General features: G+C 43.0%; 1 protein-coding gene across 3 annotated transcripts in view; it reads right to left on the bottom strand.

Moving 5' to 3' along the window:
- Gdap1 (ganglioside induced differentiation associated protein 1) overlaps positions 1-26,108 on the bottom strand; it is a 46,364-nt gene that overhangs the window by 17,039 nt on the left and 3,217 nt on the right. For 2 of the 3 annotated variants that reach the window (XM_075971446.1, XM_075971445.1), the window contains exon 2: positions 795-1,103. In XM_075971446.1, the coding sequence (XP_075827561.1) occupies positions 795-911 (117 nt within the window). In that variant the 5' untranslated portion in view covers positions 912-1,103. Of the gene's footprint in view, positions 1-794; positions 1,104-26,108 lie in introns of those variants that run through there. The other variant, XM_075971447.1, reaches the window with a different exon arrangement.

Raw genomic sequence — 26,108 nt, 5'->3', positions numbered from 1 at the left:
AGCTTAATAAGCAAGGATTCTGTCTCTGAGCTAAATACCTAATTTCTGTATTTTTTTTAAGCAAAGAGCTAGCTAGATTCAAGGCAGTGGTCGTAGACACCTTTAATCCCAGCACTGGGGAGGCAGAGGCAAAAAGATCTCTGAGCTCGAGGCCAGCCTGGTCTACTAGAGCTAGTTCCAGGACAGGCTCCAAAGATGCACAGAGAAACCCAGTCTTGAAAAACAAAAACAAAAAAAAATACAAAACAAAACAACCCTGCAATCCCAACAGTAGAGGAGCCAAGGTGAAAGGTTGCCACAGATTTGAAGACATCTTGGTCTACACAAGTTACAGGTTGTTCAAGAGATCCTGTGTCAATCTCTCTCTCTCTCTCTCTCTCTCTCTCTCTCTCTCTCTCTCTCTGTGTGTGTGTGTGTGTGTGTGTGTGTGTGTAATATTATATTATGATATACAGTATATATATATCATATATACACACACATAGGTATATGATATATATACAATATTTATTTTTTTTACATAAGGAAAGTAGCTCAAAGCATTGCAGGGAGGCACTTTTTCCTGCCTCACTCTCCAGGGTCCAGAGCTCAAGTGGGCAAAACCTCTAGGGTGAATGTGATGCTTCTCAGTGGCGCTTCCTGAATGACAGTGCCTGCCTCACTCTCTTCATCCTCCTGAGGGTCCACACTTAGTGCACCCCAGCAGTACAGGCACCCGGGGTCAGGGCCTGCGCCACGCCAAGGGAGCTGTCCCGGTGCTGAACCGAGCGCGGCCCGCGGCTCCTGGCCGTTACCTTTTGAGAGCTGAAGGAGTGGGTCCAGTGGTACAGAATGAGCTTGACCTCCGCGTCCGGCCTGCCTTCCGCCCTCAGGGGCGCGCCCACCCGCGCCTCGTCCTGCCTCCGAGACATTTCGGGGAGCACGGGTCAGGAAGCCTCGTCCGTGGGCCCTCTTGCCAGGAAGCTCCCTTCGGCGTCCTCTGGTTTCCCAAGGCCCCCTGTGGCGGAAAGGACGCGCTCCGCAGACGAAATGGCTTCTGGGAAATGTAGTTTTGCCCCAAAAAAGCTGAAGAGCCTGATCTGCAGGGGGCCTTGAGAGGTTACCTGTAAGATGTAAAAGAACAATTTTTTTTTTAAGTAGGAAAAATTTCTAAGATATGACTGTCTTGTTTGGAAGGCAAGGAAAAATTATGATAGCAAATTATTTGTGGACTTTGAACATTACTTGGGAATAAAAGTGCCAATTTCTCAAGACATTCAGGGCTTTTATTTTGGTGGAAAAGTTCTAGTGGGCAAAGCAATTGGATTAAGAATCGATGAATTTTCATTAGAAGATATTACTATGGAGTCTGTATATCACAGAGTCTGTATCACATGAATAAATCAATAGTGGCTATATAAAACTGCCTTTTGGTTAGGTATGTACATTTATAGCAGAAAAACCTGGAACTGTGTCTGGTTTTTCCATTTTTGAAATAGAGATCATTTTATTCCATTCATCAGGTTTTTGTGAAAACTGAGCAACAGCAATACTAGTCACAAACTCAGTTTCCTTAAAACACTCTCTTTATAACCATGGTCAGGATAACTACAGACTCTATATTCTAATTCTACTCATAACTGCATAGCACTTAAAATCTGTAATCATAGCAGACTAATAAAGTTTCTCTTTCAGAACATTTATACAAATATTGCCATGAAGTAAGTTCCTGTATGACTCACTACCAAATCTTACTTGAGCCTCTGTTTTAGGCATTTCGGCTGCATCCTGGCACTACAAAGATTTGCTAGGTAAGATCTAGTGCCTGGCACGCATAGAGAAGTCTGGCGGCAGGTGTAACAGAATAAACAGCCACAAGAAAAAGGAATCATTTTAGGGCCCAGGCATGGAATTATGAACAAGGGAAGCATGAGAGGCAGCAGCCCAGGTAAAAAGGCCCTGAAAGGAACCGAAAGCTTAGGGAGTTTCTCCTCCTGTATAGAGTTCTTCCTTTGATGTTCCAAATAGTTCTTCTATGATTTGAGTGTTTCTAAGTATATTTTATGTCTTTAAATAGCAGAACTGAGCTTCTTGACAGGTTTTTTTTTTTTTTTTTGGATTTTCAAGACAGGGTTTCTCCGTAGCTTTTGGTTCCTGTCCTGGAACTAACTCTTGTAGACCAGGCTGGCCTTGAACTCACAGAGATCTGCTTGCCTCTGCCTCCTGAGTGCTGGGATTAAAGGCATGCGCCACCACCGCCTGGCTTTTGACAGTTTTTTAACCTAGTCATTTAGGTGGGTGAAGTCATTCATTCCTCGCAGCAGCTCATTCTCAGAGTGAAAAGGAAACCAAACTCTAACATCAGGTAGAGCAGACTCAAAGTCTAGCTCCACTCCTACCTTGGGCCCTCTGATAAAAGACAGATGATAAGGATATAAGCCTACTGTCTCAGATAGGTTTTCTAGTGCTGTGAAGAGACACCATGACCATGGAAACTCTTAGAAAGACAACACTTAATTGGAGTGACTGGCTTACAGATTCAGAGCTTCAGTCCCTTATCATCATGGCAGGGAGCACAGTGGTGTGCAGACAGATTGAGTGCTGGAGCTGAGAGCACTAAATCTTGCAGGCAACAGGAAGTCAACTGACTGTCACACTGAGTGAAGCTTGAGAAAAGAGATCTCAGATCCCTCTCCCCCACCCCAGTGACACACTTCCTCCAATAAGGCTGCACTTACTCGAACAAGATCACACCTCCTAATAGTGCCATTCCCATTGGGGGCCATTTTCTTTCAAGCCACCACACCTAAGCTAAGTGGTATGGAAATTTAATGAGATAAAATACTTAAAGCACCTGAGACATTGCCTAGAAGGCTTTCTCCTGGGAGAGGATGCTGATTTATATGACCAGGAAAAGGACCATGCCTGGGGATTTCCTCTGGAACTGGAGATGTTTGTGAGCACATGGGTGCTAGAAATTGAACCCATGTTCTGGAAGAACAGCCAGTGTGCTTAACTGACAAGTCAATTCTCCAGGCCTAAACCACTATAGTTTTACTTACCAAAAACAACAACAACAGCAACAACAAAAGACTACCATTGTCTTTAATGTGGGCTTATTTGGTGTTTCTAGATGCTATCGTGTTATCTGTCCTCACTTCCATATCAAGCATTACAATATAGCTTCTCTCTCTGCCTGTCTCTCTGTCTCTGTCTTTCTCTCTCTCTCCCCTCTCTCCTTCCCTCCCTTCCTTTCTCCTTCTATCCTTCTCTTCCTCCCCTCCCTTCAGTGTTTTAGTTTATGGAGCCTTGGCTGACCTGGAAATCACTATGTCAGCCAGGTTGGCCTTAAACTCATGGGGATCTAACTGTCTCTGCCTTTAAACCCAAGTGTTTAATCCACCACCACATTCAGCTCCTGTTTACTTCTTTAAACGTTTGATATACTGAATATCCTATCATGAATATTGTTTTTACCTTTTAAAATGTAAACATGGAAAGAATATCATTAACTGATAGGGAAAATGATGAGGTTTGTCCTGTTTTTTTTTTTTTTAAATCATAACAGGCATGGAGGAAGAACTGTTTCTAAATTCTATGATCTAAAATTCCTTTCATTTTTCCAGACCAATAAAGGTATGTTAAGAGTAACAAAACCTCTTTTCCATCTACATGTTTATTCAGAGTTTTATTGACTGTCAGCATCCTTCATACCTGTGCACTTCATTTCATTACTGTGGTGGCCGGAGGAGAGAGGCCAGATCCAGGGAAATCAGTAGAACAGATCAAATGCAAGAGACAAGATCATGGCTTGCAGACAAAGTAGAGGAATTAGAGTACTCAGTTCAAAAAAAAATATTAAATCTAAAACAAAAAAAGTGGTTGTGGTGCACAGGTAGGCACAGGTAGGAAGATCTCGATGAGTTTGAGGCCAGCCTGGTCTACAGAGCAATTTCCCAGCCAGCTAGGCTTATGTGGCGAAACCCTGTCTCAAACGTCAGAATAACAACAACAAAACCAAACAAACAAAACAATGACATGCATTATGAATATCACAAATAATAAAAATACAGAAAAATTAAATATTTCTAAAAGTGAATTAAGAATGGCAATCCTGCAATCTGGCAGTCTCTTGTGAATTATGTCTATAACTCCCAGGCACTTATTTAAGTGGATTATTTAATCCATGGTGAGTGAAGTCCAGATGAATATGATACTGTAAAAATGCACATCACACAATTTCTCAGAGCTTTAGTCACATTATACATAAATTAGAATAAAAAATTACCAGATATTCTGATGCACAAATACACAGTTTGGAAAAGGTCTTAACAAAAGTTAAGACTTCAACACCTTCCTATGTTGATGAATTGATAATTTGTTAGGTAGTATTCCTCTCACTAAAATATCTATATATTTCTATACTTTCCTATGTTCGATGAATTGATAATTTGTTAGGTAGTATTCCTTTCACCAAGTGAAATATCTATATATTTCATTCACACATATGTATATAAGCAAATATATGCGTATACCCAAATGTATGTATATATATATATATATATATATATATATATATATATATATATATATTACTGAGTGTAGAATATTATTGCTGGTGGGATGTATTTTGGCAGGTTTTAGGTAATACCTTTATTTTTAAATGTATGTTACCTAAACCAGAAATTTGGAAATCTGACAAATTTGAATAATTCTGTTTTTAAAGTACTATTATGAATGACCACAAGAGGTCTCTAGCTTTTAAGAAAACAACATTCCTTGCTATTTTTCTTTCTGGCCAAATTAGAAAACAGATACAGTGATATTTTCCACAGAATATATTTAATTAATTAAACAATATTAAAGGCAGATTTTCCAAATAAAAAAAAAACATGTTTTGTACATGTAGGAAAATAAGATTCTTTCCACTTTCTCTTAGGGCAGTGCCACTTATAAACAACAGGCACCCAGGCATTGTGTTGCCATGTCAGGAACCTAGACCAGGGGAGCCGGGAAGGCTTTCTCAATGAAGTCACATAGGAAAACAACGAGGGGAGCATTCATTCACATTGACATAGGCACAACCAAGTACCACGTGCCAAAGGCATGATCTGACCAAAGGCACACTGTGGACAAGGTAACCAAGGATTAGGGCCATGACGAAGCTACTCTATACCAAAGGGATTCTGTGACCAACAGGTAGAAGTTAGACAAGTGGGGACAAAGGTTCACTGGGCATAACCCTAGGAAAAAAGAAGAACGCAACTAGACATTCTACAAAACTCTATCGCTACTAAAATATAAAGAATTTTGTTTAATATTAACATTATTAGTCATTTCTGGAGACCAAAATTAATTAGATCATGACGAGTATCAACAGACACTTTAAACTAGGGCCTCTTGAACTAGTAAACTGTAATGGGGAGTGAATAGTATTTGCTCTTGAAGGCGAAAAAGTTGAGAGGAAATCGTTTGGAGACCCCCAGTAACAAATCTCACATAACTCACATGGACTAACTTACTGACATGGGTTAAAGTAGAGCAGGCAACCAGTGTCTGGGTGTCCAGCTAATATTAATACTGCTACCATCAAGAGGAAGTGGAGAGAATTCTAATTGTCCATGTACATAAGAGATTTTTCATTTTTGAGAATCTGCTTTTATAGTCGCTTAAGTATTATCTGAGTAAGACGATAAACAGCTTGTTAAATGTATTGATTTAGTGAAGAACGTAAATGGTTCGGTGTAGACTGATTACCATATTTAGTTTATCATAGTAGTTCTCAAAGAGCAGTCCCTCTGATGAGCTAGCTGTTCATCACTACCTGGGAATGAATTGTTATTTTAATGAGGCTTAATCTCTGGGAGCAAGACCCAGCAATGTGTGCTTTAGCAACCTCCGGGTTTCTCCAATAAACACCAAATTTGACAACTGCCTCCATAATGCATCTTTGACCAGCAATTCTCAGCTTCCTATCTTATCAGTAAAACTTGTAGAGCATGTCACAGTCAAAAGACTGACTTCATACCAGTCGTAACAGTCAATAATTTGGGACAGTTTCAAAACAGACAGGAAAAGGCCCATGGTACAAGAACACCAGTGAGAGCTCCTGGGTGCTAGGTACCAAGACCGCCACCTTCCCATCGGAAAGCAGAGGCTCTCCTGTCACCTAGAGCACAACAGCACAGGAACTGAAGAATAAGAATAGTGAATTCTGCTTTGCGATTAAGAAACTGTTCCTTTTCAAGGGTCCAGAGCAAACAATTATATTTACCCCAAGTACAGCGTACTAATTCAAAAAGCCCTGGTTTTGAGATTAATTCCTTTATAATAATCTAATTTTCCAGCCTCCCAAAGAATAACTATTCATGTTAGTAATTCACTAACAGCCTCCCTCATTTTTTTTTTTTTTTTTGTAGAAAATTCACTCTGACTTTCAATTCTGCTGGGAAGGATTGGGTATCTCTGGTAATGGTTTTTGTTTTTGTTTCTTTGTTTGTTTTGGTTTGGTTTTGGAGTTTTGTTTGTTTGTTTGGGTTTTTTTTTTCTGTCAATTTGACCAAACCTAGACATACATGAGAAGAAAGACTCTTAACTGAGAAAACTCCTCTATCAGACTGGCCAGTAAATAAGTGTGGGGGGCACTGTCCTGATTCGTGATTGATGTGGGAGGACCCAGTTCCCTGTGGGTAATACACACCCACAGGTGGTCCTGGACTGTATGAGAAAGCAGGCTCAGGGAGCAAGCCATGGGGAGCAAGCCAGTTAGCGGTACCCTCCATGGCCTCTGCATCAGCTCCTATCCCAGGTTCTGGCCCTAACTTCCCTCATACTGGACTACAATCTGTGATCACACACATAAGCTGAAATCAAACTCTTTCCTCCCCAACCTGCTTTCAGTTGTGCTGATTGCTCACAGCAACAGACACTCTAACAGAGACATCTCTCACCCTCTTTTCTCCGTTTCTACAGTGATATATGATGCACATATTCAGAATAAACACATGAATATTAACCATGGGCAAATAAATAAAAGGAAATATTTGTACTACTTGGCTGTTGATGGTTTTGTTGTGTTTACCAGACACCAAGACGTGCTTCAAGGCTTTGTGTGGTTATCTTACTTAACACTTGCAAAAATCATTTGAGATGGAAAGAAAAATTCTCATTTTATCAGTAAATCATTGACGCACAGATAAGTTGGGTAAACTTTTTGACCTCACATTATTAGTCCTTGTGGTAAAATTGGGAATAGACTGGTCTAGAAGTTTCACTCTTACCACTAGGAGGTTCTGCCAGTGTTATCAGGCATAATTTCTTAGTCTCATATACAAATATTACTGGTGCCTTACATCACTAATTAACTACAACTTTCTTATTCAACACTTTGGCATTGTTCTAAAAAGGTGAGGGGGGGATGGAGAGGATGTGCTCGTAAAAGTAAATGAAGGATGCCTATTATAAAGTCCCTCCATCAATCAAAATCTGGTTTCCTCCCAAACCTTTATGAGTGCCTTTAAGCTCAGTACATAGTATTTACTGAATAATTCTAACTCTCCCACTTCCAGCTAAAGAGTCATTGCTGAGGTAGGGAGTTTGCACACGTAGTAATTGGGAAAATTGGACTGAAAAGCTCCACATTCCGCATACAGGTACTGGCACCCGCATTCCACATACATGTACCGGCACCCACATTCCACATACATGTACCGGCACCCGCATTCCACATACACGTACCGGCACCCGCATTCCACATACACGTACCGGCACCCGCATTCCACATACATGTACCGGCACCCACATTCCACATACATGTACCGGCACCCGCAGTCCACATACACGTACTGGCACCCGCATTCCACATACATGTACCGGCACCCGCATTCCACATACGTTTCCCGGCACCCGCAGTCCACATACATGTACCGGCACCCGCAGTCCACATACACGTACCGGCACCCGCAGTACACATACGTTTCCCGGCACCCGCATTCCACATACATGTACCGGCACCCGCAGTCCACATACGTTTCCCGGCACCCGCATTCCACATACATGTACGGCACCCGCAGTCCACATACACGTACCGGCACCCGCAGTCCACATACGTTTCCCGGCACCCGCATTCCACATACATGTACCGGCACCCGCAGTCCACATACGTTTCCCGGCACCCGCAGTCCACATACATGTACCGGCACCCGCAGTCCACATACACGTACCGGCACCCGCATTCCACATACAGGTACCAGCACCCGCTGTCCACATACACGTACCGGCACCCGCAGTCCACATACACGTACTGGCACCCGCCTTCCACATACATGTACCGGCACTCGCATTCCACATACATGTACCGGCACCCACATTCCACATACATGTACCGGCACCCGCATTCCACATACATGTACCGGCACCCACATTCCACATACAGGTACCGGCACCCGCAGTCCACATACACGTACCGGCACCCGCAGTCCACATACATGTACCAGCACCCGCATTCCACATACACCGGCACCCGCATTCCACATACACGTACCAGCACCCGCAGTCCACATACACGTACCGGCACCCGCAGTCCACATACACGTACCGGCACCCGCAGTCCACATACACGTACCGGCACCCGCATTCCACATACACGTACCGGCACCCGCAGTCCACATACACGTACCAGCACTCGCATTCCACATACATGTACCGGCACCCGCAGTCCACATACACGTACCGGCACCCGCAGTCCACATACACGTACCGGCACCCGCAGTCCACATACACGTACCGGCACCCGCATTCCACATACAGGTACCGGCATCCGCAGTCCACATACACGTACCGGCACCCGCAGTCCACATACACGTACTGGCACCCGCCTTCCACATACATGTACCGGCACCCGCATTCCACACGTTTACCGGCGCCCACAGCTTTATTGTCACACATCACTCACCTTGGCTCTGTATGAGACAACTTTAGAGACCTGCCTGTATTTATATTTACACATTGTATTTCTATAGTGTCTGTGTTGACACTGACAGTCTAAGTTCTGCTCACTTAACTGTCTCTACAACGATGTATTGGACATGTTACGTCAGTACTGTCAATATTGAATGAGTGCACTGGCCTAGTATCTGCTCCGCTGTGAACTCTCCACTCCACGTCAATATTAGCGAGGATGTGGAAGACAAGACATTAGACTCTACAACCATACTTAATTCAAACTCCAATGCCACCACTCAACTTTGTGATCGTGAGCTTAGCTTTCTTGCCTACACACCATGCAAAGTAATTTATGATGCCTTCATTGTGAAACTTATAGAATTCTGGTTTGTTAAGCAAAATATTTAGTGCATAAAATTATAATACATAATAATGACAAAATTGTAAGAAGAAAAATTTAAATATTCTGTGTAAATACTTTTAGTGACAGAAATTATCATGTAGTTGGGCTCTACTTTGTAACAAATATTTACAAATTCTAAACTTTGCAAACACTTGTAATCTCAGTAACCATGAAGCAGAGGCAGGAGAATCACTACAACTTCAAGGCCAAATACAGCAAAGCTGTCTCAAAAATATATTTGCAAAGTAAATTTCGGCAACTTATAATTTTCAAAAACACATTTGAAATCATCATAAACACTCAGAAGAATTGAGGTTTCTAACAAAAATAGAAAATATATGATAAAAATCCCTAAATGCTATTCATAGCTCCTCATGAGTTCCTTCATGCTTGGTTTAGTAGATTATTAAACAAACACCTCTGGTGGTTGTGTTAATATTCTGCGATGTCATTTATAACACGGAGGTAAGAGACATCAGGGTCATGGAGAAAGAAGCCTCTTTCTAGAGTGCTGAAATAAAGCTAGCAAGATCACCCGTCCACCTCTCTTCTGCTGGTCCACTGAGAGCCAAGAGGACAATTCAGACTGTGAGAGTCTCTGGGATGTCAGATACAATCTAGGGACAAGTGTATTCCATAGAGGCTACTTAATGCCTATGTTTTAAACTGCAGCTTTTAGTTAGTTGTTTCCTAAAGTGCTTTCCTACAAATTTAAAATGTGCTTCTGCACATTTTAAATATAATTTCATCATAAGTACACAACGCCAGGAAAGTGCCTATATCTTACTATTTCCCAGTAAGTGATTCGGGAGGTTTCCAGACACTTTTAGCATTTCTTTTGTTTTAATGTCTAAAGGAATCTTTTCAGAGATTTAATATCATTTGTACATCTCTCCATAATTCAAATTTACAGTATTCAGTCATACACTGGAGTTTATTTTGCAACTGTCTGTGGTCTGTGTTCTTTATATTGTGTCTTCATTTGTGTCTGCACTGTCTCTAGGCACACGTGAAAAGGGCACAAACTTCAGAGACACGGCTTTACAGAAAGCGCCAATGATGCAAGCATTGCTTGGTTTTCCTTTGTGAATATAAAAATAGGACAAGATAAGGTTGTGGGCAGAGCCAATTCTGAGCATCAAATGGGCCTCTCTGTTCCTTTGGCATGAACTTCAACACACTGGCATGATTTTTTTCTTAGCCACCTAATGTCACCAGAGATGTTGACAGAATAAACACAGGAGCCGGTGCTATAAAAACCTACGCCACTTATCTTCTGGGTCTTAAAAAGATCCCGCAGAAGCTGCGTTAACCATGACAACAGAATACGGTGCTGAATTTGTGCTGAGCTTGCATCTAAAACACTTCATTCTTCATTTTTTAAAATATAGTGCTTCTTAAATAAGCACAATATTGTAATCTTTAGAGATGAGACGAACATAATTGCGCAGCATGTAACTGAGGCACATGACCGCTGGGGACTGAGCCTGTGCCTATTAAAGCTGCATAAGAGAAACAGGTGCCATGTGGTCAAGATGAGCCTGCTTCCAGCGCTCCCCTGTGGGGAAAGGCAGGAGAGATCAATGAACCGCAAACATCACACAGAGAAGGAGCTTGGCTTTATCATTTCAGAGCAGAGATGTTTAACAGAAAAAGAGAGGAGGTTAGATTCTGGTGACGCTTTGGTTTTAGAAACACATGGTAAGAACCGACTGTCAGGTTTAGCCTAAAAACGGCAACCTAGACTCCTGTTGTGTGCAGCGTATGAAAACGTAAGAGCCTGGTCTCGACAATTCCAAGTGGCAAAAGCAGGTCGAGTTGGCAAAACCACAACCACAGATGGCCACAACACACGTGAAAATAGAATAGTTATAATGGGTCCGTGTAGGTCCCAGAAATAGCCAGCGTCCACTGACTTAGTCTTGAAAAGGAAAGATGAGCGACTTTCAAAGGAGAGAGACATCTTACTCCTGGCCCTCCAGGGGCAAAGGTGCTGATTCTGTTCAATCAAGTGGCTGAAATGCGAAGGGCTTTCTTTAAATAACTGGTGACCAGCGAGAGCCCTCTTTTCCACCTTCCCTATTACGTATGAGCCTTGATGGCTGGGGCAGCTGCAGATAACATCACGTTCTCAGACCAATGTGCAAGAAAGTTCTGGGCTCAGTTCACAAGCCCAGAGCCAGCTGTCCGAAAAGTCACTTCAGAGTGTCCTTCTGGGGCCAAAAGAGTGTTGGCATCTCCTTCAGCTCCGTGGTGGGCTCCGTCCTCTGAGCCCTCTTTCTGTGCTGAGTCACGGCTCAGAAACCAAGCGTCTAAGGAGGCATCGACTTATGTGCGCGACTCCGACAAGCCCGAGCCACCGGTTGCAGCCAAGCAGGCCTATTGGGTGTGTAAATGTGATCCGGCCTGCCTTTCCAGCCTCCGCAGAAGAACTGCATGCCCATATTTATTGCTGTTGCTATTCTAAGGGCTGGATGACGTTCTTCTCCCCTTGTGGCCGAGCACTGCCCGTTCATCTTTCACCACTCCCTCCAAGTCTACAGGGCTAAACCCAGAGATACAAATAGATTCCGCCAGGAGGAAAGTTAAAATGAGAAGTTCCTAAGCATTACCAAATGAATGTGTGTTGTGCCATCAAAGGCTTTCAATGCGGCCACCCTGTTTTTTAAGTGTGTGCTGTTAGCACCCCACTACTACCCTAGACAAGGATTTTCAGAAAGGAATGGAAACACAGCTAAAAGGACATCACAGCTTAGGAATTAGGCAAATGTTGACTTTTGCGCTGTCGGGTGCTGGGAATGTTCACGCGTTGCCAGAGCTTTTCCACTCACCTGTGCGCAACCTCAGTCTTTCCACTGTTCCTGTGATAATCTTGTGATGTAAAGGGACTAACCAACAAGCCACAGGCACTACAACTAAGGGTACAAGGATACAGGGTAGAGATGGTGGCTCCTGGAAAGTAACTATATACAGGTTTTCTAAAAGAAGAACTTAAGACACAGAAATAACCAGTTACAACATGCGCAAGTTGAGGGTGAATCTGGTTTCACCACCCTGCCTCCTCATATCAGCTGGAGAAGAGGCTCTCTTCACTCTTTCCCCTCCTTGCTTGGACTCTCTATGACGTTGAAGTGATAACAGGAACTAGCTTGTAGATCTGGGGGGGGGGGGGAGAAACTACATGAAAAATAATGTTTATAAACAATTGGAAAATCAAAGGCAGATAAAGAATACTTGTTTGCCTATTTAGAGCCTGGAAGTTCCCATTCATCCTTATCTGTCTGCCAACTCAAAAAGAACGACACAAGGGTTGGTGTTATAGCTCAGTGGTGCTACATTTGTCTAGCATGTATAGGACCCTGTGGTGGTTCAATCCTTACACACACACACACACACACACACGAGGAAATACATCCACCAGTACTCCAGATCTGGTATGGTAATTCTAGCTGCCAGAGTATTATTCAAAGTGTACTAGCAGCAACAGCTTGACCAATTCTCACCTGAGAAGTCCATTAACTACAGAATAATTTAAACAGAAGCCCTAACAATGGGGCCTGCTCTTAAAGCGATACATATGTGAAAAGAGATGCCATATATATAAGCTTGATTGTTTGCCTTGATTTTGTTATTGTTTTATCCTATTTTCAAATGTATATTTCTGTTTCAACACATTTCATATGTGTAGAAAATTAACTGTTTTATGTCTAGAACCAATCCCACTAAATCCAGAGGCCAGGTTCTTCTCAGGCAAACGGCACTGTGTTGCTCAGGTATCTCAGCCACATGCACTGCAATACAAATCGCTGTTGGCTGGTAAGTAAGTATTCAGTCCCCTCTCGGCCTGCAAGTTAGGAACAGCAGTAAAGAATGGAATGAACTTTCTGGTGGTGTGGCATTTTCCTGGTCTCAGGGGAGCAGACCAGCTTTGGGAACAATCATTTTGTCATCCCTGGCCTCTCTTCTAGTGTCTTATCCAGTTAGATCTGTAGCATCTGCTGCCAAAATATTTCTATTTCGGGTCACCCACGGTCACTTCTAGACATAGTCAGGCATGGTCAGCATGTGGCTGTCCAATCCGCTCCATCAAAGCTGACTCAATCTTGACTCTGTGCCTCTGAAATATAGGGATGTCTTTCCTCTGCCCTTCCCTCACACGCCACCACCGCAGGCTACCAACCTATCATTCTTATTCATGTTAGGTCAGGAGACTTTATCCCCAGGCTTCTCCATGCTTCAGCTGTAGGACTCAGGTGACCCACGGAGGCTCCCTGGAGCTAATGCTCCCCTAGACACAGAATGGGATTTGCTTACAGGTTTATTGGCAAGCATTCTGCTCGATAACACTCACAATCAGGTGAAGGACATTGTGTTGAGCAGACACAGGGTGGACCCACACTCAAGGCCCAAAGCTGATTATATAAGAAATCCTGGAACTGCAAAAATAAAAATAAAAAAATAATTAAAAAAACAGTGCCCAATGGAGAACGAGGTTTAGGTAGTATTTTAGGTCTACTATGGGGTGCCTCAGTCAGTGACCCCTTTGCCCTGGGCTGGTGCTGGTTATTTTATGAGGTTGATGTCACCCTTCCAGATGTGCAGATGGAATGAGTAAGACACTTTGGTCCTCAAGCCCCTACTATATCCAGGGATATAAATCTGGACATTTCTATCTATATGCAATCTGTCCCAAACCTCACCAAACTGTGCCAATGGAACACCCTATGCCTTCTCTCAGGTTTACAGTGAACACCTGCATTCCAATTTTCCACCTGATTTTCTTTAGGGACCCATATTTTCGTTTGTTTGTTTTGGTGTTGTTTGAACAAAGCCTAAATCGTATGAATATGAGCCTTCATCTCTTGTGTGTGACTTCTTCCAAGGGTAAAAATCTATTTTCAAATGCATTCCTCTGTACATGGTCTTCTTCTTCCTCTTAAACAATGGCCATGGTTGATGAACTAGAATAGTTATATTAATTTAGAACAGTGAAAGTCAGCTTTGTTTGACATTTCAAATGTACTAACCTTAACCTGATCAGCATACAGGTGTAAACTATTACCCCCACCACCTTTTCTTCTCTGTTGATTTGCAAAAAATACATATTTCTTTGACTGGCTGCTTCCTGCAACTGTATAAAGTGTTGAGAACTCTGACTTTTCCAAATCATCTTTAAGAGCTGTTCTGTATTGTATAAGCTAACACACATCCAGGGTTTCCCTGGGATCCTAACACTTTCTGTAAAATCTGTGAGGGTACTGGAGGCTAGTGGTCAACACCTTCTTCAGTCATTTGGCCAGGGAGGCAAAGGCCTCTCCATCTCATTCTAATCTTGTCTGTCCTGGGTACCAGAGGCAAGAACAACAGAACATGTGACCTTACCCAAGGTCTGTCCTTACACTCAGTCTCTGCTGCCACTCCTCTGAGTGCTAATGATCCTTTTTACGGTGTTAGAAGAAACAATTTTTTTGTCACCATAGTACTATGTGAGAAGAAATAGTTTCCCTTCTGACTTATAGGGAGTCTGGAAATAATCCACTCTGTATTTAGGATTGTTTCCCACAAAGAAGTCTAGTCTCCTATGGGAATCCATCCAAGGATCTTAAGGGGCCAGGTAAATCTCTCTAGATTTTTCCTCTGTGGGACTGGCTGATACTTGGTTTGAGGGACTGCTTACGCACTTATTCCCAAACAGACCTTAGCACTGTCTTTCTTATTTCTAGCTAATGAGAGGCAGGCGGAACATGAACTGCTCCATCCCCACCATGCCATGAGCAAATGCTGAGCTGGAGCACTGAAAACAAAGGCTTCCTGAAACACCACCACGTGCTGAAGTCCCCGGGCATCCAGAGGGATGCAAGTGCTGGTCTCGGAAGCTGCACCTCTGTGGGTAGTGCACTAACATTTGAAAATTCCAAACATCATCTGTCACATTCAATTTGGGTTCTTACTTTTAATATCAATGTTTCAAATTAGTCTGGCTTTCTATTAACAATAAACTAAACGCACCCAGAGGTAAAGCTCATTTAATTATGAGCTGAGGTGCACATACACAATGACTGTGTACTGAAACAACATTAATAACTTTAAACCACTCTAGGGAAGGAATCTAGATGCACCTTTATTTTTCTTCCACAGCTACTCCTGTTCTAGTGGAAGGAGCCTCAGCTTGCTTCAGGGTACATATTAGACACAGTGGAGAAGGTGGGATTCAACATCTGACTCAAATTTTCTACTACTAGCCTTCTGCTTCTTTAGTTTTCTGTGCCTCACTTCCAGCTATAGGGGAAGTGACTATCAGGTTTCTTACTGAGCTCTCACAATAAAATCCCAAACAGGCCGCCACCTCTGCCTTCGTCCCCAGCACCATCCCTCACCAAGACCATCTCTCCCTGCTCAATGAGCCAGAACATCTGTTCTCTTCCTTCCTTCCTTCCTTCCTTCCTTCCTTCCTTCCTTCCTTCCTTCCTTCCTTCCTTCAGTGTGCAGAGGTCTTTTGCACAGCAGATTTGGTTCTGTTCCAGCTGGTCTAGCTATTGGCTATTGTCTACTCATCCTTCAAGGCTGTGCTTAAGTGCCCTGTCCTTAAAGAAACCATTTGAGCAGTATCTACAGCAAAGATGAAATTAAAGTATATAAATGGTTGAATAATGAGTGGCAGATGGATGGATGGATGATAGATGGTTGGGTGTATGAATGGACGGGTGAATGGCAGGTGAGTGAATATATGGGTGGATAGATAGAGGGATGGATAGGAAGGCCTTTCCCAATCTTGCAATTTAACAAAAATATTCCTCAATTTCTTTCTTTAATGACACTACTTTATTTTATATCTCATAGCAGTTTACAATGGTATTCCAAATTTAGTGGTGATTCTTTCAGTAAGTTTTTGGGTTTTTTTGTTTTTGTTTTTTTTTTTTTGTTTTGTTTTGTTTTGTTTTTTTATTTTCGAGACAGGGTTTCTCCGTAGCTTTTGGAGCCTGACCTGGAACTAGCTCTTGTAGACCAGGCTGGCCTCGAACTCACAGAGATCCGCCTGCCTCTGCCTCCCGAGTGCTGGGATTAAAGGCGTGCGCCACCACCGCCCGGCTCTCTCAGTAAGTTTTATGGGGACAGATCTTCTACCCATGACAGGGTATACCACTTAGAAGGTACTTGCTATATACAGTAGTGTCAAGCAAATTAATGAATGGAAAACCTCAAGATTATATCATCACTGAATAACTACAAACAAAATGAAAGACATTTTTAACATTTTAAAATATTTTCATTGATATGGAACAATCTAAAAAAAATTAAATGTAGTGGGGTGAGATGGCTTAGCAGGCAAAGGTATTTCCCACCAAGCCCAGAGATCCTAACTCAATTCTCCAGAACACACATGGTGGGATGAATGGCTCCCACAAGTTATCATTTGACCTCTACCTGACGGTCTATACCCACACATACAGAGACAGAAGGAGGAAGAAGAAAATAAATAAGTGGGGTAGAGGCAACTAAAATGTGAAGAAAAGCAACATGTGGTTATTAAAATGAAAGGAAACTATAGACTAATGCAATAATTTACAGGTTGGGGATGGGTCTCAGTTGGTGAAGTCCTGGGTTCAAGGGCCACCACTACAAAAAATCAGGCAGTGGTATACTCGTGCACTCTTGGCACTCAGGAAGAACAGTAGTTCTAGATCATCCTCGGCCACATAGCAAGTTTACAGCTAATCTTGGCTACATGAGACTCTGTCTCCAAAATAAAATGAAGCCACTTGTAGACAGCCCACTTAGACACAAAGCATCAACAAAACATGCCCATAATCAAGAGGAAAATGACTTCAAAGACTCAAACCTTTTTAAAAGCAGCATTCACCCAGTTACTGTTTATACAGAACAACTCGTGTATATGATTAAGTGGTCATGAAACTAATTTCCCATAAGAGTAGCAAAGATTTATTCCTTTATCAGATGTTTTTAAAAAATACCTTTAAAAGTGTTCTCAGGAAGTGGTACAGAGTCCTTCAGATGCCTTTTCTTCTGTGTTCAGAACTGAGCTTCTCCTGCTCCCAAACCATCACAAACGTGTGGCAGTGGTGGAGGAACACCAGCTCTTCCAACTGTGATTGGCAGTCAGAATAGTGATGGCGAAGGTGCCCGGCAGACAAAGTACCCAGCGGGGGCATGGCCATGAGAACCTGCCAGCCAGACCAAGGCTACAACTGTCGAATAACTAGGAGTCCCAGGGGCTGGATGTGGACATTGTCCTGTGGTCAACCAAGGGCAGGGTCTCTCTGGGTTTAGCCCAGGTAAAAGGACAACACACTTGAGGTCAGACTCTAGGTGCTGGGCCAGAGATGAAGACCTCACAAGTCCATCCACTGAACTACTATTTTCAATGTCTTCTTATCAGCTGGCTTTAAGATTCCCTAGTCAATGTTTTGTTCCGTTTTTCAAAGTTCGGCATTTGTTGTGTATCCATCACTAAGAGACATGTTCTAGCCCCTTTGAAGTTTGCTTTTCAAATGACAAGAATGAATATACTACTTAAAATTCACTAAGTACTTGCTGAGATAATTCGTGCTAAAAATGATGGCATTGCATTAGGAATCATATGAAACAATTTGAATGTATCAGATCAATGTATAAAATCATGTTAAGACAATACAGCAACGTTTCCTTGATGAATACTCAAGATTATTTATTCAAAGCCAGTTCATGAGCCCAATACAAACTCACAGACCCAGAATCCATCAAAGAATAAACTTAGCATGTATATACCTAACAAGTGACCCAGGCACTGTTAGCAAGGAAGTAATGATTCATCAGAAAATACATTAGGACCACCACATGGGAGTCTCTCAGGATAAGGCTGGGCCTGCACAACATTTGAAAATGCTCACCACTGTCTTCACATACACGTCGATGAAAATTCAGGCCGAAAGGAATATTTGACATATGTCTAAGGTATAGAAACAAGGGATAATTGCGGGTAGGCCGTTACATGGAAATGATGGTTCATACTTATTTCTAAAAAAAGCAAAACCCACTTCAACCCAGAAATACAGTTGGACTGGCATGTGAGTCATCAAGGAGCTGAAGGCTTCTAAGTGTCCACGTCTGTCACAGGAGGGCCCAGTCTAGGAATGTTGGGTCACTAAGTTCATCCACTTAGGACAGTTAGTTTTGGGGGTGCTGATATTCAACACGCCTCCACATGGCTTCCCCCCATGTCACAGCATCATCTACAGACTTGTAGTTCTATGTAATCTTGTGTACACGATTGATCTTTAAATAAGTAAAATAATAAAATGGTGATCTGCTAAAGATCACATTTCAATTTAATTAGCACTAAGCAATATAATTTCAAGGTTCCAAATAAAAGATCAAATTGCTCTTCAGAGAAGCTCCCAGGCCCACCCCCTTGATTCCTCTTCAGATGTTTCCGCACACATGCAAATGCAGTAGGACGCTGCACACTGCATGCATGGTCTCTTGCCTTCCTTTTTCCACCTACTACAACTCAGGGATTTTTTTCCATGCCAGTACTCAGAAAGTTTCCCCCACTGGTTTTCAATAACCATAATATTTCATTTTAATTTAGTTCTATAAAGTTCTAGATTAGATTTTCACCATTATTTTTACCAAGACGCACTTGTAATTGGAAGTGTGTGTGTGTGTTAAAAAATTACAAGGTATCTCAACTCAGGCCACAAAGAAGCAGACACCAGGGCAGAATGAGACATACAGCAGATTTACCAGCAGGCACAGAGGGCAAGCATGAAGGCCACAGGAAGCAGAAATATGCCTTACATCCTGATACTTGTAAAGGAAGGAACTGTGTAGAGGAGTCTCAGGTCACAGCAGCCTTATAGAGTTTCAGCTAAACCAGTAAAACACAGAAGCTACCACTCATAAGGCGGCCTAGGTGGAGATGGAATGGCCTGTTATACTCTCACTGTGCCCAGTGACTGACTGGCTACAGCTTTGGAAGTATGTGTTCGTGGTATAAACACTGTTAGGGTTGGGAGGCACGAGTGAGAAGCTATTCGCCCACCTCCCCACAGCTCTTGAAGATTCACATGGTATGTGTCCATGGCCAAAAGATTCTCTTACATTGCAAAGATCTCTGCACATTCAGAGAAGCTCTCGTGGGAGCTTTCAAATGGGAACTTAAGTGGACAGCAGCAGCCCCTGACTCTCCAGTTGGGCTTGAAGTTAAAATGATTTTCATCTTCTCCCTCCTTAGCTACCACATGAATAGGTTCTGATGACTTATCTGGTGGTTTCTGGAGTCAGATCCCTGTAGAAGCCTTACCCTTCTCAGACTAGGATTGCTGCATGTATACACCGATATTTACAAAGGGTTAGGGGGATTCCCAAAGCACCCCTACATACCACCTTTGTTCTGACATATTCTCTGTCCTCCTCATATAAAAGCCCCCTCCTGTCCATGAGGATTGACCATACCAGTACAGTGACTGCTCTTTCATATGCTGACCTGAGGGCACAAGACAAGGGGGATTTCCAGGCAGCAGCCAGTGTCTGACGCTCAACAGTATTCTTCCTTTATCCTGTGCCAAGAATACTTCCTTTTGGGGGAGCCCAAAGTTGCAGGGTTGGCAACGTAATTCAGTGGTAGATACCATGTGTGAGGACATGTAAAAAGAATAATCCCGAGAAACTCACTGAATCTGAGAGTAAGTTGGATACCGCTGCTTTCACCTCTCAGTTCCCCAGTCTACATGGTGTTCCCATTAGGGATGACCCCAAAGGTATTCACATCTACATATCGCTGCCTTATACATTCATGACTCCAGAAGAACTCGGTTCTTCTCCTTCAAGGTCCCTAACCCAATGACCAGGCCACTTCCCAGGACACATATATATTTGCACATTGGGTCATATTTCCACTCACATAAAACATATAGTGATATTCACTGCTATCGCAGCTCTGTCTAGATTTTCACACAGTGATGCACCTCCATTCATTCCCAGCTTCTCACACACATCAAGCCCATCTGTCTATCAGCTGAGTGCAGTGTCTTCCTGCTTTAGCTCACAGTATGAAATCCTAATCTAGGCACAGGAGGAGCAGAAGAAAGATCACTAGGACTAGGACAACCCCAGAGCGGGGCAAGGAGGTCTGCGCCATCCGTTCTGCCAGCTTCTTTTGCCCTCTGGTCCTCTCACCTTGATACTGTGTTCATTAAATGAACTTAAAACAGATTGCTTTTGGGGCTGGAGATATGGCTCAGTGGTTAAGAGCATTGCCTGCTCTTCCAGAGGTCCTGAGTTCAATTCCCAGCAACCACATGGTGGCTCACAACCATCTGTAATGAGGTCTGGTGCTCTCTTCTGGCCTGCAGGCATACATGGAGGCAGAATGTCATGTGTACATAGCAAATAAATAAACTTATTTATTTAAAAAAAAACCAGATTGCTTTGAACCCATAGAACATTTTCGTGACAGGTTCAACAAGACCCCAATCATGAAGAACATTTCTTTAAGAATGGAATTAGGTCCTACCTATGGTAAAATGTTCCCTTCAAATAACTTACCAAGAATTGTTTCTCAAAAGATATGCAATTCTTGGTTACAGATGATCTGGCCTTGCTAGATTCCACCCCAACCCCATCTACACTGGGACACACTGGGAGTTGCCACACGTCAAAGCATGTTTTAACAATATGTCCAATACCTCTGAATTTGTGTGAGCCTATGGTCTAAGAGGCTGAGCAGTTTGAAGCGCAGACTGAGCCTCAGATCGCCTCGGATAAAACCTTGCCCTTCCTGAGTTCTCTCAAGGTTAGACAGCTCCTTCCACAGTCACTTCTCACCAAAGCTGGAGCAGGTTTGAAGTGTGGCTCCAAGGCCCAAGAGGCTTGCCTGGTGCTCAGTATCCTTTACGAGTTAAGGAACACAAAATGCACCAAGCTTCCTCTTCTGCTGGAGGGACATTATGGGTTCTGCTGGAAGGAGCAGGCCTTGATGCAAGCACTTCAGCAGATCAAGTGTCCCGGCAGTTGGAGGCCGACTGCTAACACTCGTTCTCCTCACTGTAGGCTCTCTTGACGAACATCTGAGCACTGAGCCACCAGGGCTACACAGTTTTGAAGCCTGTATGAGCTTTCAAAAAGCAAGTTAAAACAAAAAAAAAACAAGTCAAGGGAAAGTGGCAAGTGAAACCCAAGAGATAACCCAATGCTAGAGCATGATGGAGACGAGGAACAGATGTGGGCCCTGGCTGTCATGCTGAGGAGACAGGGCGGGCCACAGCACCTGATGAGGATAAACGCTCCCCTGTCATACAGCTGGAGGGAGCTTTCTCTATGCTTGCCCATTGTTTCAGACCTCATCCCCAAGCTCTTAATTTCATTCTTCATTTATAATTTACATTTCATTTACTACCTAATAATTGATTTTTTTTCTCTCCTTCAGCTCTGAGTCATTTAGGTGACTTACTCCCAGGTTGTACTTTCCACAATATTGGATGCCTCCCTTCTTTAGTCAGATGCTTTGTGAAAAGGTTATCACATCAGTTTTCACTAATTTTAGTCTTAACACCAACACTCTCAAATATGCTTCTCTGTTCCCTCACCATACCCAATTTGTGGTATTTCAAGTCGTGAGTTGACTTTCCGAACTATTTTCAGAACCAGCTCTGTAATTCTATGTGCTGTATTTGAGAGATTATAGCAAGGCAAGGTCTTGTCTTCTCAGAGGCCAGGCACCCCTTGGCCCAGCAGGTCTCTTTCCTCACAACCTCAGACATGAATTCCTCTCATTCCTTACTTTGTAGGGTGTCTCTGTTTCAGGAGTTCCTTCCACCAGAGTGTCTGGAAGGTTGAACTTTGCTATATCCAAAAGCTAAACAATGTGCCATGATTCCAAAAATAAGTTCAACCACAGCAGTCCACAAGATCACTCTGTTCTCTGAGATCTTAGCCACTCTGTATGTGGCTCTTCTTGGCTGATTCCTGTGTGCTTCTAGTATTTTGTTGTTGTTGTTGTTATCTCCTGTGTCTTTAGAGATCTTCCAAAGACCTTAAAATCCAAGTTCTCAGACATATATCTCCAAGTCCACACATATCTCCAAATCTAAGGTGAATAGCACATTCACATTTTATTATTTGATTCTAGTCTTCATATGATTTGTTTATTTGCTTGTTTGTCTGAAGCAAGGTTGTCCTGGCTAGCATACGTACAATTTACCATGTCAATTTCTGCCCTTGCCATTTCTGTAAGACTCAGCTGTTGTTTTTTGCTGTAATCAGACTGTTTCTAAATTACACTTAGCCTCTCCTGCAGGGCTGCCTGGCTGTACCAGTCAGCAAGTATCCAGGTTGGCCTCCAAGTTTACAGGAATCCTCTTGCCTCTGCTTCGGGAATGCATGATCATACCCAGCTGCTTCTGGTCTTCAAAACAGACCTGAGAATCACTCTAATCTTCAAGCTTACTACTCCCGCTCATTCCCTTTCTCTGTCAATACCTTTTTCAATGCTAGAGTGTCCCTGAAACCAACCATGAGTCTTCTTATTGGATATAGATGCTGTTATAGAAGTCCTCATGTAGTTTTCCCCATTAGGAAAAACAGGCAGAGGGCCACAGGGACAAGCTATGGGTAGAAACCAAAGCACTGCCCTTGAGATTTACACGTGGCTCAGCTGGTGTTTTTACATAGGAATTAAGACTGTTTCTAAATTAGACTTAGTCTCTAGGGCAGGACTGCTAGATACTAGCCAACAAGGATCCAGCAACTGCACTGAAAATCTGAAACCATTATGTTAAAGGTTGGAACACAGCAACTATCCTAAAACTAAGGAGGTTGGAAAAGGACGGCAGTAAAACAGGGAATGAGCTCACCGAATGGGGTAGGAAAGGAAAGGGGAGAGACAAGAAGGATGGGTTTCACAGAAGCCAAAGAGATGAATTCTTGCAGCCAGGTTTGTCGCTGTCACTAGCAGGACAGGAGCTGAAGACAAAGCCATTCCACCTGTGAAACAGCGGCTAGCTAGGTGCACTTCGATAGACTAGAGCAGTCACAACTGAAATCAAGTGATATGAGAATCAGAGATGGGCAGATAAGATTGAACCGTGACACACATCAAGAAAGTCTGACGTTTTTGAGAAAAGACAGAGGACTTGACCAGGACAAACCAAGATATGGAAGGAACCAGAGAATATCTTCTGGATAAGAGGAAAAAGCTAGAGCAAACAGAGAAGAGAACGGGAACTGACTGACGTCTTAGAGAGGGAAAAGACTTTTCTCTGTTGTCTGGGGGTGATGGATGAGGGGTAATTTATGCCTCCAAAGGGGGATAATGAGATCTAGGTCCTTCCTCTCTTTCCTTCTCAGCTTCCTATGAGATCACAGGTTTCCTCCTTTACATATCCCTCTCCTATCACGCACTTCCTCCCCACAGGCACAAAGGCAAAGGGGTCAAGCAAGCATAGACCAAAACCAACAAAGCTAACACAGATGCTAAGTCCTAAAGATACGTCACCACCACCCTTTTCCTTTGTGAAGGAAAAGACAGGTCCTCTGTTTATCAGGACAGTGTTATGGCTGACAGGGGCTGGAGGACAGTGATGAACATCTGGAGCTGGCAGGAAGAGATCTGCCACCAGGCATGGGTTCTCTGCGTTCGGCTCAGTCACAATCTATGGAGGCAATAATTAAATGGTTGTGACTGTGTCCACAAGGTGCTTCCAAGAACAGGGGATAGAAAATGGTGGCTCAGGATTAAGGATGGACAGACCGATGTACTAGAAGCCACTATGAACTGAAAAGGTGACCGAGTGCCAGGGACAGAGAGGCAGAAATGATTACAAAGGCTTCCAGGCAGACAGGACTCAAGGAGCGGTCTTTGACTGCTTCTTAAGGAACAGAGGGAAAGATGGAGGAATGCACTCACGGAGTGAAACTGTCAAGTTCCCATCATCAGAACTGGCCTACGTCTAGGCCAATGGTGGGTCTAAGGCTGCGTCTGAAGATGTGAACTCTAAGGTGAAGGTCACAAAGCTGCAAAACGTGAAAAACACTCAGAGGCCAGGGTGGTGTTGTGTGGCATGATGGCAGGGGATACCAGACAGATGAGGAGGAGTGAAAGAGCCACCTTTTTAAAGAGCGCAGGGCAGTGACCTAAAGATGCTGGCAAGAGCAGCCTCTGAAGTCATGAGCAAAGAGTTCGAGTCTCAAACAGAAGCACTACTAAGAGGAAAATAAATTACTTACTTTCAGTTTTTTAACCCCTATTACCCAGCAGCCTACTAATCTCCCTGCTGTATGTTTTTGGGTTTTGTTTGCAATGAGGAGACCAAACCCAGAGCCTCACGTGTGCTAGGCGAGCATACCTCCTGTGAGCTACCTCAGTCTCGGTAGATTTGCATGATTTGGGGGACATCCTCTCCTACATGAGCACATCCTTCCACAACCAAGTCCTCTCGTTTACTCTTTTTTATTTTTTCCTTCAAATTCTAGACAGTAGCACTATAAATCATTTAGCCAAAAAGAAATGAAAACCATCTCTACCGTCCATCCTTACTTCGCATCCAGGCTGGTTCCTGCTCCTACCCGAGGGCTCTCAATGTGCTCTCCAATAAAAACCAGTAATAAGAGACCACCTGAAGCCATGGTGCGGGCACAAGCCTGCTATCCATGAACTTGGGAACGGGGGTATAGCAGGAGCATCAAATGTTCCAGGCCAAGACAGCAAAACCCGCTTTCAAAATCTTTTAAAGGGCTGGGGATATATTCAGTGGTAAAGTGCTTGCCTAGCCCTGGGTTCAATCCCCAGTATAGAAAAAGTAGATTTGAAAAGCCTTAGCACAAGTTCTGGTATGCAGTAATAACCATAAAAAAATGAATATCATTAACTTTGGAATTCTTCTGATTTCAGGCTGTCTGGAAGCTTCTGTTTCCTAATTCTTTTTATTTATTAAGCACAATTTAAATTTTTATGAACCCTTATTACAAATAAATCATTTAGGCTGCTTGACTTTGTAAATCAATCTAATAACATTCACTTTGAATTAAATAAATCATTTTAATTCTATGTACTTCATTATACACTTTAATTCATATTCCTTAATAAACACCCATACATTAGCCCTTCTGTCATACATAAACTTTTTATTAAAATTCTCAATAATTCTAATGAAATCAAATCACAAAGTAAAAAAATAACAGCACCACTGAATTCTAAGCAAAACCTCCTTACCAACGTGAGAACTGGACATGCACCGAAGCAGCTTACAGTTTGTTGTACATAAGTTTTAGAAACATGTAACGGCGGGGTTTTATGCACAAAGGAGAAGAAGCTGCTCAGAGTGGTAGCTGTTGGCCCCTGGACTTGCTGACCTCCCCCATCCCACCTGTCACACCAACTTTCACATTCTCTTCTTACTAATCCAGTCTTAAAGCTAAATTCAACTCCCCTTATCCAGGGCAAAGGTTCAGAGAGAGGGAACATAAGGACATTTCTAACCCTGACTCCGAAACTGCACCAGTATTCCCGGGCTAGGAAATGCTCGCTCGGCACCTCTTCCCCTTCTCTCCACAGCCTTCCACCAGGGCCATGCAACCTCAGTGCTTAGGTTTCCATACACAGCTGTGTGTGACGGAAACGTTTCTTTGTGATGCCATCAGGAAAATGGAAACATGGCTTACACACTTGGTTGGTTGAAAAATTGTTTGGAAGACAAGACAGTAAAAATTCAATACTAGCTTTCTTCCGCGAGAGTCAGTTTCACTGAAATTGAACAGTTCATATCCAGCTCAAGGGTCTCCATTT

Source organism: Microtus pennsylvanicus, chromosome 5, assembly GCF_037038515.1.
Source record: "Microtus pennsylvanicus isolate mMicPen1 chromosome 5, mMicPen1.hap1, whole genome shotgun sequence".
In the NCBI taxonomy this organism is placed as follows: domain Eukaryota; kingdom Metazoa; phylum Chordata; class Mammalia; order Rodentia; family Cricetidae; genus Microtus; species Microtus pennsylvanicus.
The sequence above is the reverse complement of the archived record's forward strand: the minus strand, read 5'-3'. Positions and strand labels throughout refer to the sequence as shown.